Source organism: Lithobates pipiens, unplaced genomic scaffold (genome assembly GCF_037356315.1).
Source record: "Lithobates pipiens isolate NorthernLeopardFrog02 unplaced genomic scaffold, aLitPip1_a1.2 Scaffold_16, whole genome shotgun sequence".
Taxonomy (NCBI): Eukaryota; Metazoa; Chordata; class Amphibia; order Anura; family Ranidae; genus Lithobates; species Lithobates pipiens.
Window position 1 is genome coordinate 634,822,067 of NW_027507748.1, and position 26,739 is coordinate 634,848,805.

Sequence of the window (26,739 nt, forward strand, 5' to 3'; positions counted from 1 at the left end):
CCATCAGTTTCTGTTTTTTTTCCAAAATGTCTGTCTTTTTTAGTTTTTTTAGCAAAAAATAAAAACTGCAGAGGTGATCGAATACCACCAAAAGAAAGCTCTATTTGTGGGAAGAAAATTATAAAAATTTAGTTTGGGTACAGTGTTGTATGAACGTGCAATTGTCATTCAAAGTGCGACAGCGCTGAAACCTGAAAATTGTCCTGGGCAGGAAGGGGGGAAGGTGCCCGGTATTGAAGTGGTTAAGCTGTCCATAAGCAGCTTAAGTTTTGGGTCAATACTGCTTTTGAATGGATCGCACGATAATCTGATTGTTAGTACACACTTTCAAGACTCCGTCACGACAGTTCATTCCATATTATCCGATGGGACATGCACGAAAAACGCTCTCGGACGATATCAGATCGTGCGATTTTCGTTTAATCAGTACAGTCGTTGCTTTAAAATGCAATATAAATACAACACATTACATCACATCCTAATTTTTATTCTGTCGCATGAGAATTTTTCGGCACTTTAGTAAACTATTTTCGATATATAAAACTAGTGTGCAAAAAATAAACCGGATGATCATTCGTCTGATAATCTCATCGTGTGTACCAGGCATAAAGCTGCCCAGTTAACAGTAGATCATCAAAACAACTTTTTTTCTTTGATCTCAGTGAGAAGGAAAATCAAAAAAGGATAGCACATGTTTCATAAATGAATGAAATTCTAACTGTAAATGTGGTTTTTGATTGGGGGGGGGGGGGGGGAATTGTACTTATTGGAAAGTGGGTCTTAAAATTGAACATAAAATTGAAAACACTGGCATGGTAGGTGGACACATTGTACTAATGACACTGGCTGGAAAGGGGCTAACATCTAGGGCAATCAAGGGCTTAAAAGTGTGCCTATAGGTAATGTGTACTGCTTTTTTACTAAAGATCTCTCAGTTTCTTATCCCTGCTTTGCTCCTCTGCACTGAGCTCTGTATTGTTTACCAACACAAAGCTCTGGGCTCCAATTGCACACAGCCAATCAGCGTGTCCCGACCCCCGGGCGGAAGGCATGCATGGTGGTTAAAGAATACATAAACCCTAGAACAAAAACTTAATATATTCCAGCCTATGTCCCTTGATGTGGTGGCTGTGTTTGTTTTCATTTTTTAAGAACATTTTCAGAAAATACAGACACCCCTGTAGAGCTTAATAGAGATGCAGTGTCCTTGTCTCTTCTGTAAATTGAAGTGAAATCCCAAACAGTTATCTTCCTTCCAAGCTATCTTCTGTAAACTACAAATCCTCCTCCACACAGGTATTGGAGATGCAGAAAGGAAGATGTGTCAGTAGTCCAAAACAGAAAAACAATCTGTGTGACAACCATGGCTCCCTCCAGAGATACAGTAGTCAATGTAGCCACCCAGGGAGAGGACGTGTTGTATTTGTAGGATTACCAGGTGAAAATTAACCACTTCGCGCCCACGCTATAGCCAAAAGACGGCTGCAGCGCGGACGCTATATGCCGGGAGGCCGTCCCTGGGTGTCCTCCTTTTAACTTCCCCTCTGCATGCCGCCGCTGGCACGCATGGAAGTTCTGTGCTGGCCGTGTCCCCCGGACACAACCAGTCACAGATCGCTGTAAACGGCCAATCACAGCAGCCGTTTACAGCATGATCGGCGTGCCCAATGAGAGATGATCTCATATGTAAACATATGAGATCATCTCTCATCACCGGCTTTCCCTCCTCACACAGAGACAGCGTGTGAGGAGGGAGAGATGTAAAAAAAAAAAATATATGAAAATAAAGTGCCCATCTGCCCCCTGTCAGTGCCATCTGCCCCCACTGCCACCTGTCCCCAGTGCCATCTGTCATCAGTGCCACCTGTCCCCAGTGCCACATCAGTTCCATGTGTCATCAGTGCCACATATTAGTGCCATCTGTCATCAGTGCCATCTGTCAGTGTCACGTGTCATCAATGCCAGGTATCAGTGCCATCTGTCATCAGTGTCACGTGTCATCAGTACCAAGTATTAGTGCCATCTGTCATCAGTGCCACGTGTCATCAGTGGCACGTATTAGTGGCATCTGTCATCAGTGCCACGTATCAGTGCCATGTCGGTGTCACGTGTCATTGTCCTGGTGCTCCAGGGCCTTCAAAAGTGTAATAGTTAGTCAACAAGTTAGATGTGTAATTTATGCTTCTAGAACACGTAATGGCGCTCCCTGCATGTTGGGCCTCTCTGTGTGGCCAGGCTGTGGAAAAGTCCCACACATGTGGTATAGTAATACTCCGGAGGAGTAGCAGAATTTATTTTGGGGCATTATTTGTGGTATACACTTGCCATGTGAGAGAAATAACCTATTACAATGACAAATTTTGTGGAAAAAATTTAAATAAAATAAAAAATCTTCATTTTGCTAAGAATTGTGGGAAAAAAATGACAACATCAAAAAGCTCACCATTCCTCTTACTAAATACCTTGGAATGTCTACATTCAAAAAAGGGGTCATTTGGGTTTTTTGGTGCCGAAACCGATACCGAAAATGAAAAATACACTAGGCCGAAAACCGAAACCGATACCGAAACAGCACCGATACCGAAAATGACTGTTTTTAAAAAATATTTTTATACAGGAGGTGGTCAGAGACTGGGGACATGGTACAGGAGGTGGTCAGAGTCTGGGGACATGGTACAGGAGATGGTCAGAGTCTGGGGACATGGTACAGGAGATGGTCAGAGTCTGGGGACATGGTACAGGAGATGGTCAGAGACTGGGGACATGGTACAGGAGATGGTCAGAGACTGGGGACATGGTACAGGAGATGGTCAGAGACTGGGGACATGGTACAGGAGATGGTCAGAGACTGGGGACATGGTACAGGAGGTGGTCAGAGTCTGGGGACATGGTACAGGAGGTGGTCAGAGTCTGGGGACATGGTACAGGAGATGGTCAGAGTCTGGGGACATGGTACAGGAGATGGTCAGAGACTGGGGACATGGTAAAGGAGATGGTCAGAGACTGGGGACATGGTACAGGAGATGGTCAGAGACTGGGGACATGGTACAGGAGATGGTCAGAGACTGGGGACATGGTACAGGAGATGGTCAGAGACTGGGGACATGGTACAGGAGGTGGTCAGAGACTGGGGACATGGTACAGGAGGTGGTCAGAGACTGGGGACATGGTACAGGAGGTGGTCAGAGACTGGGGACATGGTACAGGAGGTGGTCAGAGACTGGGGACATGGTACAGGAGGTGGTCAGACTGGGGACATGGTACAGGAGCTGGTCAGAGACTGGGGACATGGTACAGGAGCTGGTCAGACGCTGGGGACATGGTACAGGAGCTGGTCAGAGACTGGGGACATGGTACAGGAGATGGTCAGACAGGGGACATGGTACAGGAGATGGTCAGAGACAGAGAACATGGTACAGGAGGTGGTCAGAGACTGGCGACATGGTACAGGAGGTGGTCAGAGACTGGCGACATGATAAAAGAGATAAGTGCAGCCAGTGTTGCATCCCAGTGATGCAGCCAGCGATGCCCCCCAGGTGATGCAGCCAGCGATGCCCCCCAGGTGATGCAGCCAGCGATGCCCCCCAGGTGATGCAGCCAGCGATGCCCCCCAGGTGATGCAGCCAGCTATGCCCCCCAGGTGATGCAGCCAGCTATGCCCCCCAGGTGATGCAGCCAGCGATGCCCCTGTGCAGCGAAGAGAGCCGTCTGGTTGACTAGAGCGTCGGGAACATCACAGCTTTAATTTCAATAGCTGTGTGTTCCCTGTCACGCGCCGTCACACACAGCCCCTCCCCCTTGTCCAGGCACTTTGATAGACAGATCACCCATCCAATCTGGACAGGTGATCTGTCTATCAAAGTTCCCCGGACAAGGGGAAGGGGGTGTGTGTGACGGCGCGCGACGGGGAACACACAGTTATTGAAATTAAAGCTGTGATGTTCCCGGCGCTCTAGTCAACCAGACGGCGGCGGCTCTCCTGCGCTATACACCCCCCATCATGGGCGGCACCAGGGGCGGGGTGGGGACGGAGCTCTGCCCCCAGGCCCTGCCCCATTTTCGGCTCAATTATCGGCCGTTTTTTCCTTTCGGCAAATTGCCGAAAAGGGCATTTTCGGCCAATATGTTTCGGCGGCTGAAATTTCGGTGCATCCCTAGTTATTTTTACCAAAGATATGTAGCAGTATAAATTGTGGCCAAAATTTATGAAGAGCAATTAATAATTTGCAAAATTTTATCACAGAAACAAAGAAAAATGTGTTTTTTTTTTTTAAATTTTCGTTATTTTTTCATTTATATCGCAAAAAATAAAAAACCCAGAGGTGATCAAATACCACCAAAAGAAAGCTCTATTTGTGGGAAAAAAAGGACAAAAAATTAATTTGGGTACAGTGTTGCATGACTGAGTAAGTGCCCGTTCACACAGGGGCGACGCGACTTGCAGCGCGACTCACAGACGCGACCTGCACACGACTTCAGCGGCGACTTGCAAAATGACTTCTGTATAGAAGTCAATGCAAGTCGCCTGAAGTCGCCCCAAAAATAGTACAGGAACCTTTTTCTAAGTCGGAGCGACTTGAGTCGCTCCTATTAGAACGGTTCCATAGTACAGAATGGAGCGCGACTTGTCAGGCGGCTAAGTCGCCTGACAAGTCGCGGTAGTGTGAACGGGCACTAATTGTCATTCAAAGTGTGAGAGCACCGAAAGCTGAAAATTGGTCTGGGCAGGAGGGCTGTTTAAGTGCCCAGTAGGCAAGTGGTTAAGGAAAAAAGCTAACAACTAATACAGCCACCTCATCTAAGGTCTATTATGCATATTTGAATTATTTTTAGGTTGGGACATAATGGGGGTTATTTACTAAAGGAAAATCCACTTTGCACTGAAAGTGCAGTTCGAAGTAAAGTCGCTGTAGATCTGTGGGGGGGGGGGGGGACACATGCAAGGAAAATAAAAAACAGCATTTTAGCTTTCACATGATTGGATGATAAAATCAGCAGAGCTTCCACTCATTGCAGATCTACCCCTTAGATTTAGAGAGACTGCACTTCAAAGTGGATTTACCTTTCGTAAATAACCCCCATTGTCTCTTACGACATAAAACCTTTTTCCTTTAGGCCTCATTCACACAGACAAGAGTGTTTTTTTGGAAAGGTATGCTGGTTCCTTCTGGCAGAAAAATGCATCCATTTAGATGCATTTATATCAATTGCATTTAGATGTGTTTACACTGATTTCACACGTACATTGGGGAAAACACAGGATCTGTGTGGCCACTGACTCATCTCTGCTCCATTTGTTTACTCTGCTAAACGCAGCACTACATAACAGCCCCCAATGCATCTGTCTGAATGTCCAAATTCATTTCAATTATGCTGAATACAGATTAACCTGCATGCATCTCTAACCAATGGGGTTGGTTTACTAAAACTGGAGAGTGCAAAATCTGGTGCAGCTGTGCATGGTAGCCAACTTCAGTTTGTACAATTAAGCTTTGACAAAATAGATTTTGCACTCTCGAGTTTTAGTAAATCAACCCCGATATGTCTGTGCAGCCATGTGCCCCATTAGAAGTGAGTGGGACTCTGGCACAGGCATACATGCAATACCTGTGCATTCCCATGCCGGTAAAAGATAACCCTGCACAGGGGACGCATGGTCTGCACCCTGTGTGAATGGATCCCTTATTGGGCAAGTAGGGGAGACTGCTGTTAGGCAAAGCTGTAACTGATAACAATGGCTGACGTTTCACTTTAAGCTTAAAGTGTTATAAACCCAGCAGTAACATTAGTCTGTATATGCAGTAAAGCATGCATGTTATACTCACTGTGAATCCTGAGGGGTCAATCCTCTGTATTGTCTAAAAAAGGCTATTTGATCCTGTCCTCTCTGATACTCCCCTACTTCCACTGTCCCCAATCCATCTCCTGATGGAAGAGAGCCTCTGGGTGGACTCTGCACATGCTCAGTTTGGTGTGTATTGCTAGAGATGTTTTTTTTTTTAGAGTGCTTTTTTTGAGGGCCAGTCTGCACAGGGCCAATCAGCACTGTCCAGACAGAGGGTCTTGCAGCCTCATAGGACAGTCAGAGGAGAATGAAAACTCCTCCTACAAGCTTTAACCAGTGCTCGGCAGGACACTGATAGAAGTCACAAGACTGCTATATACTGCTGATGAGAAAAGTTTTTTAGCCATTTATATTCACTAAAATAATTGCATCTCCATGTTCTGTGTACTGTGGGAGACCAGATATAGTGACTGCATGCTCCTAGGTTTAGTAACACTCACTTTAAGCTTTGACAAAAAAAAAAAGCCGATTGACTGCAAGGCACAGTTATACAGCACAATATACTTTCTTAATAGAAAAAAATAAAGATAATAGATTGTAGTTGATATAAAGAATGATTTATTTGCAGATATCAGTTACAACACTGATATTTGTTTTTACACATGACATACAAATCAGAAAGTCTACTACAACCAGTAAAGCCACCGCATGATCAGTCTGACCTTGGAGTGAAAACACCCACTGAAGTATATGAGACTAAACTTCAAGCCACATGATTTCTTCCTGGACAGATTCATCCACTAGGTGATGATTTTTTAGCAGGCTGCTAGATCTAATCACAGGAATATACTTTGGAATGGAAGCCATTTTTGCTTTAAAGTTGAAGGGAATCTGTCATTAAGAAAAATACCTGAGTGAGAAGCCACTGTTAGAAGTTACTATTCTCGAACTCCTGGTGACAAAATAGTACTGCCTGCAGTAAAGCAAAGAATGTTCGCCTTCAGGGACTCAGAACCAGCTTGCAATCCAGAAGACGAAGGATAGCAGCTTCAATCTGAGCGTTCTCACACAGGTATTGTGCTTATGATGGACTCCCTCTACATGGCTGGCAATGTGACCTTTTGTCTTTTTGTCAGTGGTTTAATGATGGTGATATGCCAAATTCTCTATTGCACGTTGCAGGACAGTTGAGAGGAAAGAAGCTCAATTCTCCCTCATGTTCCTCATATAAGTTTTTACTTTCTTTAGATGTCCTTTACATGATCACCCAACAGACAGTACACCTTGTAAGCTCCACAGTAAATCACACCGAACAACATGTCCTCCGACACTTCCCATGTCCGATGTTAACTCTGCGTCAGAAATAGGTTTGGGTAGAAGCGCAACCCTTCCACAGAGTCATCCCGGCAGAGATGTCCCATGTTCTCTGCAAGCAGGAGTCTGCAATAAACAACAACAAGATTGGATGAACAGGAAGGACAACACAATGACCAACTCTGTTAAGGAGCAATCATGAACAAGTAATTAAAGTAGAACTATGCACAACACTTTAATTTTGGATGGAGTAAGGAAGGGTTATAACCCTTGTTAGATTTTTGCCATCTGTGTCCCATTGAGGAGATTTCCCTTTGCTTCCTGTCTCACAGCCAAACAGGAAGTGAGAGGAAATTCCTGCAAATTAAAGGGATCTCTTGGGTCCCCCAGGTCACCAGTACTAGTGTCCCCATTGGAAGATTTCCCCTCTATTACTTTTCTTGGGAAAATCCAAATTTGGGGATTTTCTTCTACTTTCACTTTCAATGATAAAGGTAAACAGGCCAAATAGAGAGGGCAAATCTCTTTCACAGGGGCACAGACAGCAATACAAACTGTTAGCCCGCGTACACACGGGCGGACTGTTCGCCCAACTTTGTTCGTCAAACAGTTTGACAAACAGTCCGCTCAAAATTAGCATGAGCGGACTTGACCACACACGACGAACGAACAGTCCGCTGAAAACTTGCGCGATGACGTGAACGGCACGTACGACGGGACGAGAGATTCGAAGTCCTATACACTGCAATGCAACCTTCGGCGTGTAAATCCTTTCTGAGCATGCGCGGAACTTAGTTTGACGAACAAGCCTACACATGAGCGGACTGTCCGCTCAAACCAAGTTTCAGCGGACAGTCTTACGGAAATTCCGAAAAACTTTGTGCGTCAGACTGTCCGCTGAAACTGTCCGCTGAAGCCCACACACGAGCGGACTGTCCGCTGAAACACTGTTCAGCGGACAAAGTTGGACGAACAGTCCGCCCGTGTGTACGCGGCCTTAGGCGTTCTAATCTTTCTCAATCAAAAAACAAAGAAGAAGGAGGTTTGTCTGCAGTTATACTTTAATTATTGATTAAAATATTGAATGCTGCAACAAATACAGTATCGACAATGTATCATCTATAAGAAACAACATGTAGAAAATGACCATTTAATTTTAAACTTAAAGATTTTTGTTTGATCAATGAGAAACTATCAATAAGATTCTAACCTGGCTGATCAACGTGCCAGCGGTTACATTGATTAAAAGCTGATATATGAATTCAATGGTGAGTCTGTGGTTAGAGGTTCCTGATCATTTTAGTCACATCAAATGATTGATTGAATTATCATATAGATATGTGTATTGCCACTTTAAAGTGATTGTAAAGATTTTATTTTATTTTTTTAAATTTTTTAAATTAAAATAATAGAGGTTTATACTTACCTGCTCTGTGCAATGGTATTGCACAGAGCGGCCACTTATCCCATATTTTGGGGTCCCCCCACTGGCACTCTACACTACATCTCTTTAGCATGTGCCCCCCCCCCCCCCAATGCAAGCCGCTTACTATGGGAGTACATATGTGGGCTTGCTCCTAAGCTGGGCTGTGTGTGTCCATAGATACACACAGCATGGCTTAGCGCTGCCCCCTCCCCCCTCCTTACTATATTTGACTGACAACAGCAGAAGCCAATGGCTCCCCCTGCCATCAGCAAAGCCTGTGAGACCAGGAAGAGAAGACCTGCAGTCGGGCACAGCGCTGGATTGATAAAGGACTCAGGTATACGACGGCCAGTAAAGCCACCACATTATCACAGTCTGGCCTTGGAGTGCAGGGATTTTTACCCTAATGCAGAAATGCATTAAGGTAAAATAAAAAATAAATAAAAATAACTTTAGTGTTTTAACTGGTTCCCGACCGGCGCATGCTGATGTACATCGGCAGAATGGCACAGCTGGGTAAATGGGCGTACCTGTACGTCCCTTTAAATTTGCCGCCATGCCATCGCATGTGTGCCGCCGGCCAGGACCTCCGTGAGTCGGGTCACGGATCCCACAGACTTGATCGCCTCACGGAGAGGAAGAACGGGGAGATGCTAATATAAACAAGCATCTCCCCATTCTGCCTAGTGACACTGTCACTGATCTCTGCTCCCTGTGATCTGGAGCAGAGATCAGTGACATGTCACACGTAGCCACGCCCCCCATAGAAACACTCCCCAGGACACACTTAACCCTTACACTGCCCCCTAGTGGTTAATCCCTTCACTGCCAGTGTCATTTACACTGGAATCAGTGCATTTGTATAGCACTGATTGCTGTATAACTGACAATGTTCCCAAATAACGTGTCAAAATTGTCAGATGTGTCCGCCATAATGTCGCAGTCATGACAAAAAATGCTGATCGCCGCCATTACTAGTAAAAAAAAAATTATTACTAAAAATGCCATAAAACAAGCCCCTATTTTGTAAAGACTATAACTTTTGTGCAAACCAATCAATAAACGCTTGTTGCGATTTTTTTTACCAAAAATATGTAGAAGAATAGGTATCGGCCTAAACTGAGGAAAAAAAAAATTTTTTTTATATATTTTTTGGGGGATATTTATTATAGCAAAATGTAAAAAATAATGTGTTTTTTTCACAATTGTCGCTTTTCTTTTGATTATAGTGCAAAAAATAAAAACCGCAGAGGTGATCAAATACCACCAAAAGAAAGCTCCATTTGTGGGAAAAGAAGGACGTCAATTTTGTTTGTAAGCCACGTCGCACGACGGCGCAATTGTCAGTTAAAGCGACGCAGTGCCGAATTGCAAAAAGCGCTCTGGTCAGAAAGGGGGTAAAATCTTCTGGGGCTGAAGCAGTTAAACCACTTTAAATGGTATTAGCATCTATTTTGTGTTCCTTTATGCGACACAAATGGCACTGGCACAATGTGCACAGGAATGTTGGGTCTATGTGGACATTCAGACATCTTTGTGCACGTTTAGGCTGAAATTAGGATTTTAAGAATCATCTTTCTGTCAAGTTTGTCAGCCAGTAAAACAAATACAAATACCTTTCTTTAGCCAGCAGAACAGACATTCCCACTATTTTGGCAAATTCCTCAGAGGTTAATGATCCCCTTTCAGATACCTGTTAAAAAAATAAAAACAATTATCGTTCTTTTTGATGCTTTGTAATATTCGGTTCATAATTTTAACAATTAATTAAATCTGACCTTTATAAAGATACAAAACACACAAATAAATGAAGCTCTTCATTCATTAATACATCTTCAAATGGATCTAGTAATAGTTGGTCACATTCAATTGGACTTGTTCTGTAATGTCTAGATCAGGGATATGCAATTAACAGACCTCCAGCTGTTGAAAAACTACAAGTCCCATCATGCCTCTGCCTCTGGGTGTCATGCTTGTGGCTGTCAGAGTCTTGCTATGCCTCATGGAACTTGTAGTTCTGCAACAGCTGGAGGTCCGCTAATTGCATTTCCCTGGTGTAGATGTTCATAGCTTCTCCAAGCCACGTCTTCAGTTTTAATGAGTGAGGAGGATACCCCAGCATTTACACCCATAGACAAATGCCAATGATATACAGTACAGAAAATAATGGGCTATTTTCCTGACCAGAAGTGGCTTGGATAAGCTATGAAACACCTTCAACATTACTCCATAAGTCCAGTTGAATGTGACTAACTACTACTAGACGTACCATGACCTGAATAAATGAGAACCTTCGTACATAACATTAAATGTATTTTTTTTTTATAAATGCAAGCAATGTTTAACTTGTATTAGCGCCTCTTGTGGCAAAATAGCAGAGCTCAGACTGGGAGGGGACAGAAGCAGCACTAGCAGCCAATTGGTTGTGCTGCGGTGATTATGTAACAATGATTAACAAGGAATAGAGGTGAGAGCAGAGTGACAGAAAGATGAGATTAACAGTCTTCTGCTTCTCCACCACTGTCCAATAACAGTTTGAGGGCCTGGGACAAGACAGAGATGTCTTACTGCAGCAGAGTTACATTACCAGATAGGGCTGCACCGTGTTGTAGAACTGAGTAAATCTCAGAACTAGATAGAAATACAAAAAGTATGGCGGGTAAATGATGTTCTTTATCTATGTACAGTATGTGTTTGTCTGTAGTTCAGCTTTAAGCTAGGCCATTTAGTAATTGTACACAAATGTTTCCTACATGTATATCAGCCACGTCCAACACAGATCCCCCCAACACTTCAGACCTGTATCCTGGACTGTGCCAGGAGGAATATACAGGCTTGTTTAGTCTGCTTTACCTGAGTCTTCCACTAGGGACAGAGAAGAACACAGAAAGCTGAGCTTAAAGCGGTTGTAAACCCTGTTACACCACTTTTCACTACAGGTGAGCCTATAATAAGGCTTACCTGTAGGTACTGTGACTATCTCCTAAACTTGCACAGTTTAGGAGATATTCACTGTATCCGCATGTGCCGACTTTATCGGCACATGCGCACTGAAGTAACGGCCCGCTTGTGCCATTCCTTCAGTAACTGAGCTCGCAGGCTCATGCGCGGGAATGACGTAATCGCGGCGCTGGTCAATCAGCGCCAGAAATAACTCTGGGAGACATGTCGCCGGTCAATATTCATTCGCTGTTGCAACACACCTGGGTGGGCTCTGGATGCATCCTCTGCGACCAAAGCCCACCCTATTTTGGAGCCTATTAGAGCCTGAGGCTCTAATCAGGTGCTTCAACAAAAAAAAAACGTGGCGACACCCGGGTGCCCCTAATGGATGGGCCACCCCTGGTCTTTAGGCATCTTCATTAGCCGGTGCAGGATGACCTAACTCATGCACAGGAATCAGTCATCCCGGCACACAGAGACCAAGCAGTTCAGTTAACATTCCATAGTAGACTGTGAGGAGGCAGATAGGTATATTTTACTGCAGAAGAGACATTGCACGTCTTTTATGAAATAAATAGCCTGCCTGCTTGTAAGTTTTTTTTTTTTTTTTTTTAAATGCCTTTAGTTTTGCTTCAAGTGAAAGGGTAGAAAACCTCCAGATATATAAGAGCCGTGACTGGTCTTCGTACCGTTTCTAAAGCAGCAGCAACCATTTCCTCTTCATTGTGAGACTGATGTTCAATTACCATGACACCACTATCAAAAATACGCAGCCTGTAAAGAAGAATGAAATTGAATTAGAGCCCACAGGTACCCACACATTGTACACTACTATTCAAATCAAAGACATATATCAATGGTAAAATATATAGTACACACAGAACAAAATGTGGCCGGTGCAGCAGGGACTGGCTGAATTTCAATCTGCGTGTTGTCCTCTCTGCCCCACAGAAGTTGATCAGTAGATAGACTTCTGTCAAACAAGACTACTTGAAAACAGAGAAGTCCCACCGTCAGAACGCAATAGTACAGTGAGGATAAATTTGGGTGAATTAAAAAAAGCTTTAAAAGGATGCCTGTTTTTTTTTTGGGGGGGGGGGGGGGGGGGACTTGCTGGATTGACTTTCACAACTGTCAGGCTAAAAAACTGATTTTGGCCACCAATAATTCATATTATCCCACATCTGATTCATGCCTAACATAGGAACTGCACCCCAATTCTTCACAGAGAGAATGGACCTACTAATAAGAAAAACCCTGCCAGGTCCCTGAATCAGCACCTGACCCCTCTGCTTTAACTGCCCCAGTACCGGCATGTTTCTTCATTTCTAAGAAATTGTGGTGAAAATGAAATCCCCCTTGGGGTGTCTACATTCCAAAAAAAAGGGTCATTTTGTGGGTATTAGCACTGTCCTAGCATTTTTACTTAATATGTTTTATAACAGAAGATAAGGGAAACGTTTTATTTTATTTTTTTCGTTATATAGTAAAAAAAAAAAATATATATATATATATATCAAGTACCACCAAAAGAAAGCTCCATCTCAAAAAATATACATAAAATATATCCGAGTAATTGTCAGTCAAACGCACGTGTAAAACCTGAAAAATTGACTGGTATTAAAGTGCTTAAAACCATTCCCGGAACTGTGGCAATTCATCCCAGCACAGTTTTTCTGGGTATTATCATTAGAATTGCTGGCTGCCTAGGAACTTATTCACAATTCTATACTGCTACCCCAGGAGCTGATTAAAGTATTGTTTTGGTCTTATTCACACAGGCATAATCAGTGCACCCATGCAAAGTGCGGTCTCTGCCTGCATGGGATGCATAGGTGCTCCATGCATCCACATGCAGGCAGCCCCATTCATATCTACTGGGACTCAGTGGCTACACAGATGCAGCCGCTGGTTCCAATTTGACAGCCATGCAGATGTGTGTCCCAGAACGCAGATAGTGTGCATTGGCATAGCTGTCGAATTGGAACCAGCGGCTGAGTCAATGCCATCGCTGCGTTTCAATAGACATTGACAGGGCTGCCTGCATGCAGATGCAGAAAACACCTGTGCATCCCGTACAGAAAAAGATGTCCCTTTGTATGGGTGTACTAATAGGTACGCCTGTATGAATGAGCCCAAAGTGATAAATCAATCAGCTCCTGGGCTAGCAATATTGATGCATAGTTATAAGAATAGGGATAAGTATTAATCTATTTGATAGTGGGGATGGATAAAGTGTTCCCAAATTGGATATAAGAGAGAAAGTGTTACCTAAGACTATGCTCACAATCTTCATACAAGAAACCTTATTTGTCATATAGAAAGGAAAACAGTCAGAGAATGGGATATTCGTGGCACAGGCTGCAGGCAGAAAAACAAAGGCCATGGTAAAAGGGCACAGGAGGAAATGTCCAGTTTCTTACCGCACAGGAAGCTTCAGAGATTCAAACATTTTGCATGCGTTTACTAGATCCTCTGGAGACAGCAACTGCAAGATAGCAACACGTATTCAACATATGTCTATGGTAAAACTAGAATTCTCGGTTTTAAATCGCATTAAAAACTCTTTACTGTGAAATTCTAAAAAATGTCTTAGTAAGTACCCCCATATTTACCTATAAAATTAGGGTACTACGCTAGCACTCAATACAAAAATATTTTAATGTGCCTGTGAGAGTGTTTTTAAAGTGAACAGTTAGGAGTGATTGGGATTGAATATGAATATTATAATACATGTGCTTGTTTATTACGATCTAGACTACAGAACACCTCCATAACTTTCAGGGGGAAGGTGTTCTGTAATTCAGTGTTAGAGAACCCAGGTAAGGCTTACAACACTGCTGTATACCCAAAAGCATTTTCTTCCCAATTAGGATACACTAAGGGAAGGGTTAAACCTGCTATCAGTTTTTTTTTTGGCCTGTGGCTCATTAGGGAGATTTCCCTTCAAAATGTTTCCTTGGTTTCTGTTCTCAAAATTATGGATTTTCACTTTCATTCACCACGACTCACACCTCTGCATTTTTTTGTGCATTTTCAGTTTTGCAGAAACACACTACTTTGAACATGGTTTCCTATGGGTCGCGTTCACATTTGTGCGTTTTAAGGAAAGGGCCAGGGGCTTTTTTTCTGGTTTTTGGTTCCATAGACTTCAATGAATCAAAAACATGTATTGAAAAACGCAAAATGCACCTGGAATAAGCAAGCTGCAATGGTTTAAACCAGGCCTTAGCCTACAATGTATCAATGGTGGTAGACACAGACAGATACAAATGCTTTTATGCAGGAGCCCTTCCCAATTCGACGCCTCCTGTATCTACCAGGGCAGACATACACAATACACCAAGGATGCAACAAATGTGACTGACTTTGTTTAAATAGTGAGTATATCATATCTAAAGTACACAATCAGGATTTGGGAACACACTTTTTTCAACCGTATAATTTACATGTTTATTTTTCTTTAGATCACAAAAAAAACAAGAATGGAGCCACTAAACTTCCAAAAGTCCAGAGCACATTTATTAATATCATCCAATATAGGGAAAGTTCACCTGCTCCTCTTATGCATATAACGCTATCAGGAGCTTAGTCATAGAGACTCTCTGACTAAGCTCCTGATGCAGTGAAACATGTAAAAGGAGACAGTGGACTTTCCCTATATTGGATGATATTAATAAATGTACTCTGGACTTTTGAAGGTTGAGAATCCCTATTCTTGTTTTTTTTTGTGCTACCATTCTGAAAATACTAAATGACTGTCTGACTCATGCAGCAAATTATGCAGCAAAATACCTACATACTTCCACCTATACAGGATTATTTTATTTCTCCTTTTTTTTCCCCCACAGTTTTATATAATATACTGCAAGCTTCTCATTGCACTTCCCAGTGGGGCTGCAGGTTCTGTCCAAATGTAATTCTGTGGTTCTCACTGAATTACCGCAGGAGGTGCTCAGCTTTTTAACCCTTCAGAAGTTCATTCTCAGTAGGACATTGCTGCATGCAATACTTACCCTCTCCATGGCACTGTTGCATCCCCCCCCCCCCCCAAACTCACCAACGTGAAACCCTTCATTTGTCCTCTTCAGGCTGAATGATGGCCAGTATCATTCAACCCATTTATGTGAGCCGGGGCATAAAGGACCTCTCCCCCTGAGGATATGTCATCAAGCCGGACCTGCCCCTCACAGGAAAATGATGAGGTGGGGGGGTGTCTACAAGGCACCAGACTTGTGCAGCATTGAAGGAAGAAGGCCCTTGACATTCAATGACTGGACTGAAGACCCACAATAGAAAGGTAGGTAGACAAAAAGGTTAAAAAAAAAAAAAAACCTGCACACAGTTATCACATCTCTCCTTCACAATCATTATATCTTTACTTCATAAAAGCACAAAGTAACCCTTTATTGATGTTTTCCAGAGTACAAGGCTAATTCACCTGCTTATCTATCGCATTTCATTCTGTTAGGTGCTCTACGAATAAGTTCCTATCTAGATAGCAAGCAAATGTGCTGCAAATTTGAAAATGACTTGCTAAGATATTGCTAGACTTACCAGGCTTCACAAGTTTGTTGCACAATTGCAGCAAGTCCACATTGCATGACTCCAGATCAACTTTCTTTGCAAACATTCTGCAAGTCTGCTGCAAGTTCTGGTTCAGTTATGTTGCACAATAGTCATCCCACCACAGGGGGCACTGTGACTTGCAGAGCTCTTGCTGTAGACTCACCACTGCAACTTTGCTCTTGCTAGAGACTTGCCACACTAATTTGCTACAAATTGGAAAAGTGTCAACCAGAACTTGTGCTTCAAGTGCTCTGCAAGTGTACAACTTGCCAGTGAAAAATATGCAGCAAGTTAATAGACTTACAATTCAACACTGCCACAAATTTGTGGCAAGTTATCCTTACTATCTGGGTAGTGGAGTGAAAATGCATTAGCACAGCAGGTGGATTCGTTTTGTGCCAATAATGGTTTACTTTGGACTTTTATAAAGGAGAGTGGCTTCTTTTCAATCTGTCGAGATGTCATACTATGGAATCAAGTTATATGAACCAGATAGGGTGACAATGGCCACCTTCCATATACCATACATACCTCCATGCCCCTGGCTCTGTTAACTAGACAGTATACTTCTGTAAGAGACATTATACCTCCTCGTTCCTGGAAAAGGAAAACATATTGGATAATAATGCAGCATTGAATATATAATATATGTAGATTCATAAATTAACATATCCAAATTTACATAACGAACCTCTAATGGGTTTTGTAACATTGTGGCCAGCTGCTTTGCCAGTTGCATGTGATAATGAGTGCCCGATCCATGAGTTTCCCGGGTCACTGGATTGGCAATGCCCATGCTCAAGAGGTAGGATTTAAACCGAATGGTCTGAAAATATAAAAAAACAATACATGATTATATTGTTATATGACTAGGAGGAAAAGTCAAATTCATCTGTTTGTAGAGATTTTTTAATTGGCTTCAAAATCTCTGCAGTCGGCTCTGAATGGTCTCGCCAGAAGCTGAGCTGACCTCTGCTACTGAGAATATTACTTGCCTGGCTGTCACTCTAAACTCAATAAATTTGAAAAAGAACTGGAGTTCTGACTTGACTGACACAATAGCTGAACACTTGCTCCAGGCTGGCCACCTAAAGAACTCAAGCCAGAAACAGCCAAGCAGCTGGCAATTTCACAAGGGGAGAGGAATGGCAGGCAGCATATGTCTCTTTTTACAGGTCTCCTTTCATTAGTTGAAAAGGAGATGGCGTATTAATTCTGGCACGATTATCAATAAAATATTTTTGGGAGGGACTGGCCCTTTAAATGGACTTTCTAGTTCACCTGTAATTGTATTTACAGCTTTTGTAAAGTCAATTATTTTTTTTTAAATAACAAACATGTTACAGTTACCTGCTCTATGCAGTGGTTTTGCAGAGAGCAGCCCTGATCCTTCTTTTCTCGGGTCCCCAGCCGACTCCTCCCCCTTGCTGAGTGTCCCCACAGCAAGCGGCTTGCTCTAGGGGCACAAGTGGATGCTCACTCCCTGCCTCTGTGTGTCTTGTGTGCACCAAATGCCTTTGCAAACCCAGATAATGCCTTGTAAAAGGAGCTGTAAACATCACTGTGTTTTGCATAGCATGTGCAGAAAGCAGAGCCCAATCTACTACAGGCTGCCTGCAGAAAATGACATGAGGGGGGCGGATACAAGACCAATCACTCTGTCCAACGAGAAAGCAGCAACAACTGGTCTTTATTACAGGAAACTCCTGTAGAGAGACAGTTTTACACTGGATTACTGCACACATCTGTAAAAAAAAAACCTAGACTAAAGACTCAAGTAAGAATACACACACCTCTTGTATTTTGACAATATTTGCTTATAGCGGAGTTCGGCTTTAATACCCTCTTGGTAGTTCACGTTAATGCCCAGTTCCCCCCTGCATTATCTAGCCCGTCCTTCACCCCTCCTCATTCCATTCTATTCATCCATTGGAGCAAAGAGAAGTACCCAGTTCTGCTGTCAAGATCATGTGACTTGCTACCTTACTCCAATGTGACAGTATTGGTGTTTAAACCTATGTTGTCAGATGGGGCAGGGAAAGAGTCCTCAGCCCTGTGTAAGCCCCAGTCCCCGATCACACTTATGCCCCATACACACGGTCGGATTTTCCAACGGTAAACATTCGATGGGAGCTTTTTGTCAAATTCCGACCGTGTGTAAGCTCCATTAGACATTTTCCATCGCACAAAATTTTAGATTTGGTTCTCAAATTTTCCGACAACAAAATCCGCTGTCGGAAATTCAGATCGTGTGTACATAATTCAAATGCACAAAGTTCCACGCATGCTCGGAATCAAGCAGAAGAGCCACACTGGCTATTGAACTTAATTTTTCTCAGCTCGTTGTACGTGTTGTACGTCACCGCGTTCTTGACGTTAGACTTTCCGACCAACTTCGTGTGACCGTGTGCATGCAAGACAATTTTGAGCCAACATCCGTTGAAAAAAAACACGGGATTTTGTTGTCGGAATGTGCGATCGTGTGTACAAGGCATAAAAGGTTAAAAGGGCTCTGAGCAGTAAAGTGAACCATAGATGGATTGAAGTTCAGGCGGTTCAGCAGAGACTGGCTAAATGACTGTCTCAATAGGCATCGAACATTTGATCGAATTCAGTTGGAGAATGTTGGAAACATTTTCAGGATCAGCAGCTGATCAATGTTCTGACAACAGCAGATGCCGCTGTAAGAAAAATAGGCTCTATTGGGGAATGGGGGGGGGGGGGGGCGTGGATGGAGTAATAAGTTAAGATTTTTTGCATTTTGTTGACTGAATAAAGGAAAAAAAAAAAAAAAAAAAAACGATCTATTGCCGGCGGGAGAGAAGAAAATGTAAGAATTAGATTTAAGTTTAAGTTTTTTAGTCATTTATATGGATGTTGACAATTTACAGCATTTTATATACTATACATTCACATCAGCCTCTGTTCTCAATGAGCTTACAATTTATGAACCAGTTTGGACATAGAAGAGCCAACTTAGAAAAGGAACCAAACTCCATGCTAAACACTAAGTCAGCCCATAGATGACTTCATTTTCTTTCCTTCCACCATGGGTGAAAGGAAAGAAAACCGCTTAATTCCCCCATCAACACAGTCTGTGTTATTGGGGGAATGTCTCCCACAGCGCTGTTGTGTTCTGCCATGGGGGGGGGGGGGAGCATTCCTGGTAAGCAGAACTCACTGATTACTGCTAGAAGCTATAGCCGCTGGCAGTAATTGATTGTAAAGGATCCTCCAGGCAGGTTATACCCAATCGATGGATCGGCTTGGATACAATGAGCCTGTCCATTCATGGATAACATCTCAGCAAGTCCCTGTTGAATAGGCTGAATTTTGATCTATGTATGGCCAGCTTAAGACTGCGTTCACACTAGTGCAAATTCAGATGCAACTTGAGTAGCACAGAAGCATGACAGTGAATGTCACATTGTTTTCAATGGTCCCGGACAAAACATTCTCACATTCGTTTTATGATCCCTGTGGTTTTCTTGCTATATCAAATGGCCCCTGGTGTTTCCGGGTTCATTTTAATTGTTGTCTAACAAAAATGATGAGATTTTAGATTTTTTTTCCCTTTTTAGTTATATTTTTTGCTTATATCCCAAATCCTCACTCCCTCTACTGTTGTGGTTTGTTTTCTTTCAATGGGTCCCATTTACATAAATGCAACTCAGCATTTGGCACACATTTTGGAAAAGGTTCCTGTACTACTTTGGTGCGATTCATCACGATTTTGGCCCCATGGACACAAACCACTTCAAAGTAGCATTCAAGTTGGGCTACTTAATCACACTGAAAGTCTGATCAAAAGCAGATTGCAGTGGTGTGAACCTAGCCCAAGTCACTGTTACCTACTGCGGGGACCAGCTTTAAAGTAAACCTGTTGCCTTGCCCTCCATGGGTAAAGGACAGGTTCATTCCTGCACCATGACTTCCATCTTAATACGATATCCATAAAATAAAATAAAAATAGGAATATTTTAGGGCTGGGAAAATTAAAGATTAATTCCTCGATTAATCGTTAATTTTTTTGATCGATCAACATTCTTTTGATCGGTACTCACCTCTCTGCCGGCTTCCGGGTCTTCAGGGAGTTCCGTCTGAGATTCAGTGATGTCACGGACATCAACGTCACCGGACTCCTCCCCCCTTCCCCAAGTGCCTCCGTCTGCTAATGAAGGGAAGGGGGAGAGGAGTCCGGTGACGTAAATTTCCGTGACATCACTGGACAGCCTGGACAGTGATGGTAAATATGGATGTGGTTAACTGGGATCATTCAGTGAGCTAAGTGTAGGCAAATTTGATAACCTCTGTTTTTAACATTGTTGTAAAAAAATAAAAAATTATTTAAAGACTCTGGTATGTCTGCATGACTGGCTAAAGTGATGGCTACTATAAAGTGACTGACAGTCAATATATAACTTTTTATGTTTTTCTTAAAGTTTAATAAAAAAATAAATAAAAAATGACTTACATCAGTGCTACAGTTTGAATTTAAAACATATTTGTGTGAACTGTGAAGTTAAGTCATGGATTGTGGAAACGAAGTAGTGTCGGGTGATTGTATATAGTGTATGCCACATTTACCACTGATTAATGCAGAGTTGCAATGCAAGGGGATCAGCTAAAAGTAGTTGGATCTGTCTGTGCGTTATAATTAATTGAAGTTAGTCGATGAAATCGATTAAAAAAAATTGAGTAATCGAACACGAAAATTTTAATCAGTAATAGCCCTAGAATATTTTTAATGCCCACAGCAATCATCAATGTCTCCATTTTAAGTGCTGCAAACATGGAAGAGAAAAATAAATAAATAAAAGATTCCGATTCTTGCCTACACGAGGCCCACATTGTTAACCTGCAAAAACAGACTATATAGGATGTGAATTGTAATTTGATAGAAATTTAATATTAATATGAACAGTACAGACAATATATACGATATCCGGAGACATAACAGGTGCAGATGTTATGTCAGACACAAACTTTATGTTTTCCCTGGAAAGAGTCCATATAAAAATACGGTGCTGTTTATCTTCCCAGTTTTACCTGGCAGCCCATGTGTGCACACACACTCTCATACCTCATCTTCTGTGATGTCCCCTTGTTTGTCTTTGATTTTGTTAGCTATCGATTTGGACAGTTCTACCATTTCCTTGGCCTGTAAAAATAATGAAGACAACCATCTTTCACTACTGTGCTGACAGGAAATGGCTGTGCTGGACGTGGACTCACATTAATGTTTCAGCGTACCTTTTCCATCAGCTTGCTCAGATCCTCAAAGGCCTGGAAAACATAATAAAGAACGTATATAAGGTTAATGAGATGAGTCAGCCATGTGCAACATCATCCCTACTAGAACAGATTCTGAGAACTACCTACCTGCAGTGACACCAGCCAAACAATGAGGTTAGATAAAATGTCCCTCTATGAACTTATTATTGGATGTACGCAAGCAGGACAGTGATCCCATTATTTCTTACTGTGGAGCCAGGGCTGTGGGTAAACCGATGGGGTTTATTTACTAAAACTGGAGAGTGCAAAATCTGGTGCAGCTGTGCATGGTAGCCAATCAGCTTCTAACTTCAGCTTGTTCAATTAAGCTTTGACAATAAGGCTGGGTTCACACTGCTCCAACATGGAAGTCGGACAACATCCAATCTGACTTTGCCCTGCCACTTCATGTCTGGCGACTTCAATGAATGGGTTCAGACTTTGATCTGGCCATACCTGGCCCTTTGAGTCTGGTATGAATCTTGAGGGGGGGGGACCTCACACCAAAATAAATAAAAAAAGGGACAAGGGCCTCTTCCTGACAAATCCTGGTGGTGGTTGTGGGAGTCTGTGGGCAGGGGGTTTATCAGAATGAAGTCACTGGATGGCCAAGAAGCTGGCACAACTGTGGGAGCTAGTGTTGGAGAAGGACTGGGTCAGTGGCGGAGAAGACAGCAGGGGGAGGAGAAGACAGAAGGCGAAGGAGAAGACAGGAGGGGGGGGGTCGCTCTCTTGTCCCCCCCCCCCTCTTTTCCTGCAGCCTGCCAGGTTGCGTGCTCGGCTAAGGGACTGGTGTGGATTTTTGGGGGAACACCGCGCCATTTTTTTGGGCGCGGAGTTCTCCTTTATATCCATACCAGACCTGAAGGGCCTGGTAATGGAATTTTGGGGGACCCCTACGCATTTTTTTTTTCAATGACTTTCAATTACTTTTATGTGTATCGTCAGGACCGACAATTCATTAATAGCCGGAACTAGCGCTAGTGCTTTTAAATTACTTTTTTTCCTTTAGAAATGTCATTTTGCTCTGTGACTGTTAAAAACACGGGAAACCTGCTACTTTACAGGCATACTATAGAATAAATATATAATTTCAGGTATGAAATTTAAAGGAATATTTCACTTTTATTGGTTCACATTAAGCATTATTAAAATCACTGCTCCCAAAAAAAACTGCAGTTTTTAAAACTTTTTTTGCATTGATACATATCCCCTGGGGCAGGACCCAGGTCCCTAAACACTTTATGACAATAACTTGCATATTAACCTTTAAAATTAGTACTTTAGATTTCTCCCATAGACTTTTAAAGGGTGTTCCGCGGCTTTTCGAATTTACAGCAAACACCTCAAATTGTTTGCTGTTCAGCAAACAGCCAATGTTCGAGTCAAACTCATGTTCGACTCGAACAGATAGCCCATCCCTACTTGTGTTGTGAAAACAGAAGGATTATTAACAAGTTTGCCATCCTTGTGTTTTTCCAGCCCAGCAACATGCAGAGAAAGAAGTTTGTACATCCAAAAGACTCAATACCAAAGCACTAGAGAAGTGATTCATTATTGTAAAAAGTGTAAAGACTTGAATTATGATGTGACCAAACAAGTGCTCAGAAAATGGATGACCCAACATATGAGGGTGAATTCTGCAATCTTCCTACACCTTACAGCAGATCTTGAACCTGAATTAACCACTTAAAGACCGGAAGATTTTCCCAGGCCATTTTTTGCGATACGGCACTGTGTCGCTTTAACAATTGCAACGTTGCACCCAAACAAAATTGACTCCCTTTTTTCCCCCACAAATAAAGCTTTCTTTTGGTGGTACTTGATCAACTCTGCAGTTGTTATTTTTTGCTCTATTTTTTGGGGGGGAAATTATTTTTATTCACATTTTTATAAAGAAGAACACAGTGCAACCATTGCTCCCCCCGACCCCCCCCCCTTTCCCCGTTGTGCAATGTCCCAAAAATTACAGGCAGTTAAAAAGTATTAAATTACCGTATCAGCATCCTTCCATCAATTAAGGCAGTGTAGACTAGATGAGATATAGAATGGTACACATAATCACTTGGTGGCTGCTAAGCATGCCAGACCATTTCCATTTATGCATTATTTAAACCCCTTATTTACGGAGTGTCATTGGATGAGAGCTTTTTTTTTGCTCTATAGACAAAAAAAGGTTGATGACTTTATATTATATATATATATATATATATATATATATATATATATATATATATATATATATATATATATATACACACACACACACACACACACACACACACACACACACACACATACATATATATATATACACACACACTTTTTTTTTTTTTTTTTTTTTTACTTTTTTATAAAATAAATATCCCCCCCCAAAAAAAAAAATGTCTTTGTCAGTTTAGGCAGATATATATTCTTCTACGTATTTTTGGTAAAAAAATAAAATAAAAAAAATCGCAATAAGCGTATATTCATTGGTTTGTGCAAAAGTTATAGAATCTACAAAATAGGTGATAGATTTATGACATTTTTATTATTTTTTTTACTAGTAATGGTGGCAATGTGCGATATTTAGTGGGACTGCGAGATTGTGGCGAACAGATCGGACACTTTTGACCCTTTCTTGGGGGCCTGTAAAAATGCACTGATTACTGTGTAAATGTCACTGGCAGAGAAGTTAACACTATTGATCAAAGGGTTAAATGTGTTTCTAACTGTGGGGGAATGGGAGTGACTGGAGGAAGAGATACATCGCTGTTCCAAATCACTAAGAACAGCAGATCTGTCTCTCCTCCCCTGTCAGAATGGAGATCTGTCTGTTTACATTGACAGATCCCAGTTCTGTCTCTTGTGCCCTCGATTGTGGGTGGCCGGTGGACATCGCAGCCGCCGACCACGTGCATCCGGTACCCCGCTGTGCAGCGGGCACATGCCTGCTATCGCACCTTAAAGCTGCGGACGTACACCTATGGCGATTTGCGGAAACGTGACGATCTGCTGCAGTATAAATACGGTGGCTGGTCGAAAAGTAGTTAAACAAGGTCTGCTTATTCAGCTCAGGACTCTCCTCATCTTAAAGCTAAATGTAACTGTATCTGAGCACCACAAACTGAAAATGCGTCTTAATTAATTTTTAATAGACAAAGCAAACTTCGCTCATCCTTCCATGTCTTCATGTCTTCATGCTGTATTTTGTTGAGAAATCTCTTTTAAAAACTGCCCCCCCCCCCACATTGAGGGCATGTGGCCTGGCATGTTCCAGGAGCAGGGGTTCCCCAATTTACATATTCTCCTGCTTAAAGGGACACTAAAGTTTTGCGTTTTTTTTTTTTTTTTTTTTTTTTTTTTAATTAACAAAGATATCATACTTACCTCCACTGTGCAGCTCATTTTGCACAGAGTGGCCCTGAACCTGGTCTTTTGGGGTCCCTCGGTGGCTGTTTAAATTGCAAAAGTTCATGCTAAGCCTACCTGTAAAAAAGGCCCTAAGCAACTTGTCAGAAGAGGGATTTGCTAACAGATCAGATGCTTCCCAGAACTAATTAGTAACATGCTACAACTCATCGCTCAAGATAGAGAAGTAAGGACAAAAGGGAACGGCACACACCTAACAGGAACTTCCTCCCATAAACAGAATCCTGCAGCCCCGTCGCCTTATCAGCGGCCAGCAGTAGATGCAGGAAGCTGCGAGAAGCCTTTATTAATTACAACTCAGCCACATCACAACTACTGTGGCTGGATGTCACTCCCATTACCCACTTTACAAAATGTCTTTCTGTGATTTTTATGGTTATTCACGTATTATGAATAAACAGTGGAATGAAAGTGCAGAAATGGGAACAAAACAAGCAGGAAAAATAAAATAAATAACACTGAAAAAATTAAAACGACTAATAAAAAAAAAAAAAAGAAAGACGAAGAAGAGGGCAAATGTATGTGAGTGCCCTCTAGCAGGCTATTTCACGTGGCCCTCGTGTCTGTCCTGCAGCTGTGGCACCCCCTCGTCTCTGCCCCCAGCTTGTCTCAACAGAGAGGACAGAACTCCTCAGCTAGATCCTGCACTTCTCTGTGCACCTACATCACCCCCTCATCTCTCCCTCTCCTGGACTATGGCAGATAACCCCAGTCCTCCTCTGCTCCTCCTCCAGACCCTGCACTGTTTCCCAGTTACTCCCTCAATTTTTTCCTGGTAGCAGCACAAAGGAGGTGCACTGTAATGTAGGTGAGGGTGGAGGATACTTGACTTCTGATGTGGGGGGGGGGTTGGGTGGTCTGGACATCTGCTTATAATTATGAGAATAATACAATTCTGTGCCAGTGAAAAGGAGGGTTGCAGACCTACGGTATCATCCACAAGAAACTTTATTGGAGATTGCTCAGACAGAACACTATGGCAGAACCGTTTTCTGTCTGAGCAGTCTGCGATAACGTTTCTCGTGGATCATGGCAGCGGTGTGCAACCCTCCTTTTCAGACTTGCATCATCTGCTACAGAAGTATAAGTAGGCTCCATGCCAGTCTGCACCTGCCCTTCACAGCTTAAAGCGGACCTTCAGTCATTTTTTCATCTTTCCATCTATTAAATCTTCTGGCCTTGTTGTTTTAACTTTGGATAGTGAAACATTTTTTTCTGCCAGTAAATACCTTATACAGTCCATTTCCTGTGACATCATGCACAGCTCTCTCTCTCTCTCTCTCCTGTGATAGTTTGCCAGGAAAGGAGAGGGGATGAGTCATAAGAGGGCCAATGTGAGCGGATCGGGTGCCTAAAACTGATTTTGGGTCTCCTAGACCTAAACAAGCATTTAACACATGCAGTGCCGGGGCAGCTCCACTGCAAGGGAGCAGGTTTTCTTTTCCCAGAGCTCAGCTTTAATGCTACGGAATACAAAGATGCTTTAGATTACACAATGGTGAATAACTGTTTGGGGGAAGTACTTTTTTCTGTTCCAGCATGATTGTGTCCTTGTGAACAAAACCATAAAGACATGGATTGATGAATTTTGTGTGGAGGAACTTGAGCGGCCCACAGAGCGAGTCCTGACCACATTCTACTGACCAGCTTTGGGGGCAATTGGAAAGCCAATTGAGAACCAGGTCTTCTTGCTTGTGTATGTGTGTGTAATATATATATATATATATATATATATATATATATATGCGCATGAAAATAAAAAAAATGATATACCGTATATAAATGTAATTTCATTTTCATGCATGTATTTATATGCACACACACATGCTGAATGCAAGCAAGCCTAGATGTAGCACTTTACCCCTTAAAAGGTAATGCCCCAGAAGCCCAGACTCGCTCATGGCAGCTGAAGACCTTTCCCAGACTACTTCCCTTAGCAGAAGTCGTCTAGGAATAACAAGATGTATCCGATTCTAAGATCACAGTAAAAAGAATAGTTCAAAAGCAGAAAGTT

The 26,739-nt window shown here is 42.5% G+C and overlaps 1 protein-coding gene across 1 annotated transcript in view; it reads right to left on the reverse strand.

The window, feature by feature from the left end:
- Positions 1-6,386: 6,386 nt before the first annotated feature.
- VPS36 (vacuolar protein sorting 36 homolog) overlaps positions 6,387-26,739 on the reverse strand; it is a 68,157-nt gene continuing 47,804 nt past the window's right edge. The window contains exons 7-14 of the mRNA XM_077484214.1: positions 21,291-21,323; positions 21,121-21,198; positions 16,729-16,863; positions 16,569-16,634; positions 13,892-13,956; positions 12,158-12,242; positions 10,142-10,218; positions 6,387-7,225 (exon numbers count right to left, since the gene is read on the reverse strand). Of these exons, the coding sequence (XP_077340340.1) occupies positions 7,132-7,225; positions 10,142-10,218; positions 12,158-12,242; positions 13,892-13,956; positions 16,569-16,634; positions 16,729-16,863; positions 21,121-21,198; positions 21,291-21,323 (633 nt within the window). The 3' untranslated portion in view covers positions 6,387-7,131. The remainder of the gene's footprint in view (positions 7,226-10,141; positions 10,219-12,157; positions 12,243-13,891; positions 13,957-16,568; positions 16,635-16,728; positions 16,864-21,120; positions 21,199-21,290; positions 21,324-26,739) is intronic.